Below are 9,980 nucleotides of genomic sequence, written 5' to 3'. Positions count from 1 at the left end.
ATCTCTATTTTTTCAAATTATTTAACTTTAATATTTAAATTATATCTTAAATTATTTATTTCAATCCTACATTATTTTAAATTTATTTGTAAATTTATAATTTTATTTTATATTTTAATACTTTAAAATTTATCTTTAAATTATATAGTTTGAATTTATAAATTTTATGTTGATGATATGTATTATAAACTTTTAAACTTTTAATTTTATGTTTTTTAATGTAGATTTTCTGAAAAACTAATATAAATTTAAGAAAATAAAATAAATATTAATCGGGTATCTGTATTTTACTGGTACCCGACTTACGGATACCCATCTCTTATGCGTTGGGTTATGGGCGGAATTTTCGTGATCATAAAATCTCGGGTACCAAGTATTTCGACTACCTAAAAATGTAGATACTCGGATTTGAACACCCATAGTTTTGATAGTGTCAACCAGGAGTGTGCAAAATCATATATTGGATTCGATCCGATCCAAAAATTTGGATATCCGAAAATTTTGGATACCTAAAATAGTGATCCGTATCCAATTCGAAAAAACTAGATATCCGAAATTCGGGTATCCAATTTTTCCGGATTAGATATCCAAATATACGAATCTGAATATAAAAATTTAATTTAATAAAAAATTAATTTTATAATTTTAAATTTTGTGATTTAATGTTATATATTTGATACTTCTACTATATTATATATAAATATATTTAATTACTACACACAATAAATAATTAAATACTCTAATTTTTATTGAGTTAGAGCTTTAATGGGTGAGTGGGTTACTCATTTATTGTGCTAAATATATCTAAAATTTAAAGGACCAATTGTTTTCTGGATAATCTGAAAGTGGATTTTATCCGATCTGTATCCAATCCGATTATTCGATTTTTTTTGGATATCCGATCCGAATTATCTGAAAATCAAAAAATGAATCGAATATTTGAATTTTCGGATCGGGTCACCGGATCAGATCGATCGAATCAGATCATTTTGCACACCCCTAATGTCAACGGTGACGGCCACAGAACAATGGTGGCTGGCCGACGACGAAAAATGTAAAATTTGAGATTTTTTAATTATAATATTATTTTTTTAAAATAAAATAATTTTTAAAATAAAATAATTTTTAAAATTTTATACGCATGCCACGTGTCAGATAACGACTAAGTTTAATAATTTTTACGATCAAGATATAGGCCTGTAAATGAACTGAACGTTCAGCGAACCGTTCATGAATCGTGCGGCGGGAAGTTCGTTTATGTGTGTTTATTTATTAAATGAACGAACATGAACATAGGTCTCGTTCGTTCATTTACGTTCGTGAACGTTCGGTTATGTTCGTTCGGTTATATTCGGTTATGTTCGTTTATGTTCGTTCGGTTATGTTCGCTTATGTTCATTCATTTATGTTTAACTCAATCTTCTTAAATCAATTTTGGTGACCAATTTGTAAGTATCTTAAAAATATTAATTAATATGATATTATGATGACCAATTCCATAATTAACCCAATTTTATTTGGAGATTAAATCCAATATGTTAACCCGTGAGGCACCTCACACCTATATTCATTTCTCCCCTTTTTTCCCAAACCCTAGTGTTCACTAGAGAGTGGAGACGATCGCTGAAAGCTTCAAAACAAGTTATATTATAGTGCAATCTGAAGTTTTACAGATATGCTTTCATCTCTTTCTCTGTTTTATTTGACTTAATAGTTGATATGTAAAGTTATTGCTGGTATCTTCACATCTAAAACTCAAGAAAACATTATACTTCTTTCTAGAAATAGATGGGAAGATAAAGGTAACAATCGGAAGTATATGAGCATCAGTAAAGAGAAAAATATATAGAATTTGCCAGAAAACAAAACAAAGGTTTCTATGTAATTTCTGCAAAAGAGTGTAATAGCGGCAGTAATGAGTTTTCCAAGAAGAACCCATTAATAAGTAGAAAATACACTTTGACAATGAACTTTTGTTTTCATAGTTCTTGTGTGACATTTAGTTGTGGAGTAGACTTTAGGTACGCTAAAATTTTGAATGGTGGTTTAGCAATAATATCAGTTACGATATGTAGCATCGAAGGGATTTCGGATCTATGTTATTGCCTTGTAGTCCAATTTATACCGTTCGAAATCTTCATGCTGTTAAATTTTATACTCTGCCAACGGAAATGACCATTATTAACAAACCTCACTAAAGTCTGACATTGATGTCACAAAACTTTTAGCCGGCGAATTTATTAGAATAACGTATTGGAAAATGATTGTTCATATGTAATCATGGACCACTAAGATAAATTTTATATCGTTAAATTAAAGTCGTGTGAATCATTTAATATCTTTAAAAGATCAATCGAAATATTTGATATCTTCAAATATTTCATCACTGCTAATCAGCTCTTACGCTATTTATCACTGTAGATTTAGTTGATTTGCATTGTCGATTATTTTTTATGAAAGAACAATGGAAGGTAGGGTCTCCAACGTTTATGTTCGTTTATGTTCATGTTCATTTATGTTCGTGTTCGTTTATGTTCGTGTTCGTTTATATTCGTTTATTTATTAAATGAACGAACATGAACAAGTTATATTCCTTAATAAACGAATATGAACAAAAAAAAATTTGTTCGTTTATGTTCGTGTTCGTTTATGTTCGTTTATTTATTAAATAAACGAACATGAACATACATCCGTTCGTGCGCGTTCAATTCATTTACAGGCTTATCAAGATACCTAAAAATATAACATAGAAACCTTTAAATATATATTTTTAATGAAAAATTAATTGTACATCAAATCTTATTTCAAAGTAGATTTAGATACATATTTTTGTGTTAAGCCTATAAATAAATAAACTGTACGTATTTTTTTAACAGAGTTAGGTGGTTGTGGGTCGAACAAGTGGGCTGCCTAATTATTAACTATACCGTTGATCATAATGTTAGTGGATAAAGTCTACTCTACTTTGTTTAATTTTATATGTGAAACGACCAATCTTGTTATTGTCTCTTCATATTATAGGAATGATTAATTTACTAAATGTCTTTAAATTATCTTTCAAATTTTAAATTGATATTTAAGTTTTAAAATATTTTAATCAATACCATAAAATATTATTATCACATCAATAAAGTCCTTTTATTAGCCTATTTGCAAATTTAAACATTAAATGTGAGCTCAGAACGAACGTCAAGTGTATTTAAAATATATAGATCAAATTATAAGCATGTATATACATTGCATCGATAGCTTGGCTGTGACGTATTAGAAAATGTCAATAAAATCTAATAGAACTACTTTTTTAAATACGTCAAATTTTAATTATTTGGTTGATAAATGCATATGTATTTATAATTTTATCACATATTTAAACGTATTGTATGCTAGATTTGATCTAAAACTTAAGATATAAGTCAATTATTAAGCTGATAAAATGAGTTGATTAAAGTTATACGATACTTTGAGGCTTAATTAAATTATCCTGAAGTTAGAAGACCAATTTTAAATGTATGCAATGATTTGAGGATGTTAAAAGAAATTAACTCTTATAAAAATAAAATAGGTTAAAAGGGGAAGGGTGTGGTGTATCCGTTGGGATAAAAAGTCAAAGAGAAAATGGGGCAGAAGGCGACAAAAAGTGGGAGAAAGAAACGTTAGACACGTGACAGTAGAGAAGTAAAGAGTGGATATTTAAACGGAGGAGTCTTTGATTCTGAATGCATTTACATTTACATCTGCATTTGTTTGGCATTTAAATTTCATGTCCCTCACCCACGCCCAAACCTAACTCCACTCCCATCCTACCAAAAATAATGTAAATCTTGTTGGGTAAACTATATCATTCATCATTCAATTATCTTTTTACTCTTATTTTAATCATTGAAGTTTTAAATATTTTAATTTAATAACTAAACTTTCAAATTGTTCTTGTTTTGATTATTCTAACTTATTTTATTAATATTTTTAATGATCTGGCATATTTTTTTCACACAATATTAAAATAAAAAAAAATATAAACCCTTGAATCACACTTTAAACCCTAAATCCAAATCTCAAATAGCATCCTAAAAATCCTAAATTCCAACTCTAAACTCCAAATCACAACATCCCATCTCTAAATTATGGCACTTAAATCCTAAGTCACAGTACTCAAACCCTAAAATATCGACACCCAAATCACGCAATTCATACATCCCCTCACTATTAGAGCTTCGAGATGAATTAGGGTTTGAACGAGTATAAATTAGGATTTATGATTTGATATTTAAAAGATTTTTATTTTATTTTAATTAAAACAAATTTTATATTAAATATGAATAAAATATCTAATATAATAATAAAAATAATATTAAAATAATATATGTAAACAGGGAGTGGTAAAAAAAGAGCAATTAGAAAGTTGATAATTAAATTAAATGTTTTTAAATTTCAATGACCAGAAGAAAAGTGAGACGACAATTTATTGGTAAATGGTGTTATTTACCAAATCTATTTTAAGTAAGGTGACTCGCGTCAACTCAACCTCACTCGTCGGCCCTTCTTGCGACCCATCCATATTCCACTTATCCCATTTTTCTATATATATAATCGTCTCCCTACCCTTTTTACTACCCTTTTATTTCATCTTGCCCTTATTCTTTCTCTTTAGGTTGCTGCAACTTCAAGGGATTTCTTCCTTTTTTTTCTTCTTTTTCTTTCTGGGTTTACATTTGTATTGATTGTTTTCACTGTTCCGGCTCTAGGTGAGTCCCCCCTTTCTCTTGCTGTTCTTTTCTTTTAAAAGTTTTGTGCTTTTTTCAGTGTTGGAGCTAGGACAATTTATTTATTTCGTGCCCGTTTTTAGATCTGTTTACAATCTGATCATGTATGCGGGTGGTTGTTTCTGTGACGGGCTCTGTGCTTTTGTTTCTTTGATAATTGAAATAAAGATCGTTTCTTTAAAACTTTGATCTTTAACTGGTTGGGTCGTTTGATAATTTTGTATAAACAGGAGTTTACTTTTTTAGTGAAGACTTTTGACCTTAAAAAAAACAGCAGTAGCAATTAGCTAGTAGGAAAAGAGAGTTGACCCAATTTTTGATCTTCTGTTGGGCTCTGCAGAAGAACGTTTGAGCGTTACACGGTGCGGATTCTTCATCCCCAGAAAAAGGACTTTCCGGTCTCAAAGGAAATGGAGGTATACGGCAAAGCCATGGCTGCTGCCCCTGCAAATGTTATTTATTTGTCTACTATTCTGGGCCGTGATGGTCCTTTTCTTGTTCACAAATGCGATTGGAAATGTCAAAACGAGCATGTTTGTGGCAACATGTATCGCTGCAAACTAACAGGGATCACACACATCTGTGACAAGAACTGTAACCAGAGAATTTTGTATGATAACCATAGTTCCCTTTGCCGAGCAAGCGGCCAGGTCTTTCCCCTCACTCAAGCTGAGGAACAGGCGGTCAGAGGCGTCAGGAGGAAACTCGATGCCGATAATTCCCCATCCCCCGATGGCTGTGGTTTTAAGCGCAGGCGTGATGCACAGTTCCATCCTTCTCCTTTCGAGAGATCTTTCTCTGCTGTGAGTCCAATCTGCAGCCAAGTCGGAGATGGCATGGATACGAACTAAGATTAGATTAGGGTTTACATTACATATCCTATTATTAACCTTAAAGACTCGTATATCTTGTTTCCCTTTAAGTGTTCCTATTTGCTTCTCATGGGACAAATATGGATACATGGTAATTGACTTTGATGTTGGTGGACGGTACCTGCCTGTAGGAAAAGGAAACACTTTTATTTCTTATTTTACCTAATGCTATTTAGTTCCTCTTAGCTTTGTTGTGAAACTTTTGAGTTTAATTTAGTATCTTTCTAACTCTTCTTATACTTGGATTTATCAACTTTGACAGCTACAGGGTGCTTCTAGGTTCTTTATAGGAGTTGAATTTTCTTGTTTATATATGTTGATTGTAATTGTTAATGCTTCACTTTCATTTAATTATTTTATTGAGCATATGCAGTTGTGGATGTATGGTGATTTATCATGGTTTCTTAATTCTTCGGTACATATTGATGTGCTTCTGTAACTTTTTGCTTTGTTGGTTCACTAGTTGAATGCAGGTCGAAGAGAAATGACATGGCTATTTGTCATGTGATGTATATTTTCAAGTTTATTTTAGTCTCCTTTTTTCTCTCTCAATTTCTTATATGAGATCCTGAAGCATGTGTTGATTTTGCAGGGTCAAAAGTGTGCAATTCAGGAAGTTTAAATATGCTTTTGCAATCTTGAATGAATTCTTTTTTTGTTCCATTTCTAGGTTGTGAATTGAAATCTCCGACTTATTTTCAATCATTCTTATGTAGGCAAAATTTTTTCATTGCTTCTGTTGGATGGAGAAACCAATGGAAAGGTGCCATGTTATGCTTGTGTCCTGCTAGGGATCTCCTGTAGAATGCAAGGGCGTTCAACCTTACTCAAGTCGAACATATTGTTGCCATCTTCAGACAGCAACCAGGTAGAATTATATATCTATCTTGTAATGGCACAGTTTTGCTCATGGAAACTGCTATGTGCTGACTTGTTTCAACCATTCGCCACGTTTTTGCAGCTTTGATGGGGATAACAAACTGATGTGGGGTGTCTTTCTGCACGTCTGGTTGTGAACATGAGTTTATGATGTCATCTTTCTGAATAGATAATTTTGAGGTCTGAACATTGTTTACCAACTGAAAATGGAGATATAGGCAAGTTGGTTATTGATTCTCTTACTGCTTAATTGCTTGATTTAAGTTGCATGCCGTCTTCTCTATGATGAGAGTGAAATAACACATTTTCAGTTCTACTGGAACATGTGGTTTCAAAGATTTTGGATAAAATTCCGGATTTAATGCAATTTCACATGGACGTGTTTTGATGAAAATCATTTACACTATACATAGATTCATGAATGCTATAAAGGGATTAGCTTCTAAATTGAACTTCAACATTTTACCTCCTTTTATTTCAAAGATTAAAAGATAAATGAATAAACAAAATAAACTCAGTAAGTTAAAACTATCAATAGTAAAGCAATAGCATAATTTACATTTTTGACAGGTTAAAAAAGAGGAAAATCAAAAGAATTTTGAAAAGGAAAATACAATTGATTAAATATTATAATTTAAAAGGTTTAATCGGAAGTTTATTTATTTATTTATTTTAAATGGTATGATTGAATGTAAATCGTACGCAGGAGGATATCAGAATATGTATGATTAAAAACTTTTCTAATTTAGATAGAGAAAAAGAATATCCAAACCAACAATCGGATTTTTATTTTATTAATAGTTTAATTGGTTTTTTTCATTATTTTCTACTTGTTTTTAGCATTTAAACACAAACAAAGAGAAAATCTAAACCAAAAATTTATTTTTTCTTTAATAAATTATCAAATAGTAATATAAAAATATTAAACGGTGAAAGGAAATTACGAGTTGGTTGGGATGAAAAAAATATTAGGGTGGACCTTAGTCCGTGACGGTGCCGTACCAAATATATATGTGCATATCTATATCCATTTCCAGCGGCAGCACACCAGCACTACAGTCTCCTCTTCTATCCTTTGGAGCATCAGATTGTATTAAAAAATTTCCAAGGAAATGGAGGGAGGAAAATGCAAGGAATGATGGTGATGCCACAACAAAACCCACTTGAACTGTTGCAAGCGAAGTTCAAGGAAGTGGAGAACAATTACAGGGGATGGCTAGCCAAGCAGTCGTTGCCCGTGGACGCCGCCGTGGTATCGACCACCAGCGCTGCTCAGGGTGCTTCTATCGGTGCTTTCATGGGTACCCCCACCAACGATGTCTCCTCCTCTCTGCCAACTCCTCCTCAGGCTTCCCTCGACCCTCAGGCCATGGCTTCTCTCAAGCAAGCTCAGATCTTTCTCTTCATTTCCCTCTTGTTTACCACCTCCATGTTTTCACATACAAAGAATCTTGTAATTGTTTTACAAAGAATCTCTCATTAACTTTATAGAATTATTGATCGGTGTATGGATTTTTTTTATGTACGATAGATTTTTACTTGATTACAGGCTCTATCAGGAGGTCCCTTGATACAAGCTCGAAATTTTTCCGTGATGGCTGGTGTCAACGCAGGCATATCTTGTGTTATGAAAAGACAGAGAGGGAAGGAAGATGTCCAATCTAGGTTAACCTTTTCATCACAGTTTTCTTTTATCTCCATTGATTTCTTTAATGTTGTTTTGTAGTTGGGGGATATTTTAACTGGTCATAGGTTCATAGTTTAATAAGCCAATAAAAGGTACCAGTTGTTGACTGTTATAAAGGACTTGTTTTAACTGGTGACAGGCGAAAGGGAGATGAGTTGAATATATTATTTCGAGTTGTTAGGGAGATAACAAATTTTGAAGCTTTTGTCCTGTTGAACTAGCATTTTTCCCTAGCAGTTTTGAAGCTTGGAGCTCCTTTGTCCATAAAAAAATATGCACTCTTTTTCTTCTCACATTTGTTTTTCTAGATTCGACCACCCTCGCTTTTACATCATGCTTTCCTGGGGGTAATCTGCTTTCTGTATCTCCATTCAGCTCATCATAAATAAGAATTGCTATATCATATGTGGTGAGCATTATTGGATTGTTATGACTTATGTGAGACTATCTGAAGATTGTATAGATGAACCAAGCTTGTTTCTGAATAAAGAATTGTTGGCTTTGTTTTTTATCTTGTATTGGATGATCATTATACGTTAGGTTTACATTGTTGTTTAAGCTAAAATACTGTATGTTGCAGCATGGTGGCAGCTTTCGGTTCCGGGGCCATATTTTCGTTGGTCAGTGGTATGGGTGGCCCAAATCAGATTGCAAATGCTGCTACATCTGGTATTTCTTTCGCTCTTGTTCAAGGCGGTCTTTTCCAGGTGATTTATCATCTCATTAACCTACCTGAGATCAATGTGTTATTCAATATCTGGTTATTAATTGCTTCACTTGCTATGAACATGATGGAGCTAGCATAAACCTAAAAGCTGTTATAACATGCTGTGCCCAAACTTTAGAATCAGTTGTTCTTTGAGAATTGAGAGTGCCTATATCCATAAGCTTAAACTTCATATTCTGAATGGATACTGCTTTGAAATATTGTTATACTAGCCTGCAGTGTCATATTGAACAACCTCTGTTTTGTGATTAATCATACAGTTGGGGCATAAGTTTTCTCAACCGCCTGCTGAGGATGTGCACTATTCCAGAACACGGTCCATGTTGAGTAGTCTCGGCCTGCAGAACTACGAGAAGAATTTCATGAAAGGCTTGTTAACAGATAGCACATTGCCTTTACTCACGGATAGGCAAGCAGATGGATTGTCTTGATTCAACTTCGGAATTAATATGAACTGTGTAGATATACGCCCATTCATGTTGTGTTTCAGTGCACTTAGAGATGTGAAAATACCACCCGGACCCAGGCTCCTTATTTTGGATAATATTCAGAGGTTCAATTCTATCTTCCATGTAGGACAATTATACATTGCCCTTGACCACTGGTGCCTTTCTCACCTTCAGCTCTAATATTTGTCTTTAGGGACCCCGAGTTGAAACAGAAGCAAGGGGCGACGAAGGTGAGCGTATATCGTTAAGCTGTTTCACCATCAAGAAGAATTTTACAATTTGTCTGAAACCAAAGAAGGGTAGTTCGTATCTTCTCCAAGGAAATGAATTTTCCTTTTTATTTCTTGCTGTTCTTAGCATCCAATTTGGATAAACATGGTTTAAATTTCTTTAAACAAATTTTCTGTAGCTTAAACTACCTAAATGATCAGTAACGTTTGAGTAAGTTTTTGTTTTCTCCACTGAAATTTCAAAAGTAACAAATTGATCACTAACGTTTTTGTTTTATAACAAATCGATCTCGCCGTTAACAGCCATTACTATAGTAACGGAATGTTGACGCGGTGTGTTAAGCCAGTTGATTTAACATGTTTGACCATGCGAGAC

General features: G+C 32.9%; 2 protein-coding genes across 4 annotated transcripts; both read left to right on the top strand.

Annotated features, from left to right (window-relative positions):
- Window positions 1-4,880: 4,880 nt before the first annotated feature.
- LOC120120799 lies at window positions 4,881-6,714 on the top strand. 2 transcript variants are annotated; one of them, XR_005515934.1, is made up of 3 exons: window positions 4,881-5,563; window positions 6,349-6,500; window positions 6,594-6,714. XR_005515934.1 is itself a non-coding variant. In XM_039140332.1 (1 exon), exon 1 carries the CDS (start codon window positions 5,171-5,173, stop codon window positions 5,609-5,611), a length of 441 nt encoding a protein of 146 aa, XP_038996263.1. In that variant the 5' UTR covers window positions 4,882-5,170; the 3' UTR covers window positions 5,612-5,831. The 2 variants fall into 2 exon arrangements, 1 of the variants encoding a protein (XP_038996263.1); XM_039140332.1 differs by lacking the exons at window positions 6,349-6,500; window positions 6,594-6,714 and having other exon boundaries at window positions 4,882-5,831.
- A 720-nt stretch (window positions 6,715-7,434) lies between these two features.
- Window positions 7,435-9,773, top strand: LOC120120845 (chloroplastic import inner membrane translocase subunit HP30-2-like). Of its 2 annotated transcripts, none has more exons than XM_039140376.1 (5): window positions 7,435-7,900; window positions 8,057-8,176; window positions 8,779-8,905; window positions 9,186-9,478; window positions 9,568-9,773. In XM_039140376.1, the coding sequence occupies exons 1-4, from the start codon at window positions 7,638-7,640 to the stop codon at window positions 9,354-9,356; spliced, it is 681 nt and encodes a 226-aa protein (XP_038996307.1). In that variant the 5' UTR covers window positions 7,435-7,637; the 3' UTR covers window positions 9,357-9,478; window positions 9,568-9,773. The 2 variants fall into 2 exon arrangements, with proteins under 2 accessions (XP_038996307.1, XP_038996306.1); XM_039140375.1 differs by having other exon boundaries at window positions 7,435-7,964; window positions 8,061-8,176.
- The last annotated feature ends 207 nt before the right edge of the window (window positions 9,774-9,980 follow it).

This window comes from Hibiscus syriacus, unplaced genomic scaffold, assembly GCF_006381635.1.
Source record: "Hibiscus syriacus cultivar Baekdansim isolate YM2019G1 unplaced genomic scaffold, ASM638163v2 tig00110348_pilon, whole genome shotgun sequence".
Taxonomy (NCBI): domain Eukaryota; kingdom Viridiplantae; phylum Streptophyta; class Magnoliopsida; order Malvales; family Malvaceae; genus Hibiscus; species Hibiscus syriacus.
This window is presented reverse-complemented; position numbering and strand designations above follow the sequence as displayed.

What these genes read in the sequence shown, in the direction of transcription:
- LOC120120799 (XM_039140332.1), top strand. Translation starts at nt 5,171, where the DNA reads ATGGAGGTATACGGCAAAGCCATGGCTGCTGCCCCTGCAAATGTTATT.
- LOC120120845 (XM_039140375.1), top strand. Translation starts at nt 7,638, where the DNA reads ATGCAAGGAATGATGGTGATGCCACAACAAAACCCACTTGAACTGTTG. An exon ending in AAGGAAGATGTCCAATCTAG is followed by an intron (nt 8,177 to 8,778) that starts GTTAACCTTTTC and finishes TGTATGTTGCAG; the next exon opens with CATGGTGGCAGCTTTCGGTT. An exon ending in TTCAAGGCGGTCTTTTCCAG is followed by an intron (nt 8,906 to 9,185) that starts GTGATTTATCAT and finishes TTAATCATACAG; the next exon opens with TTGGGGCATAAGTTTTCTCA.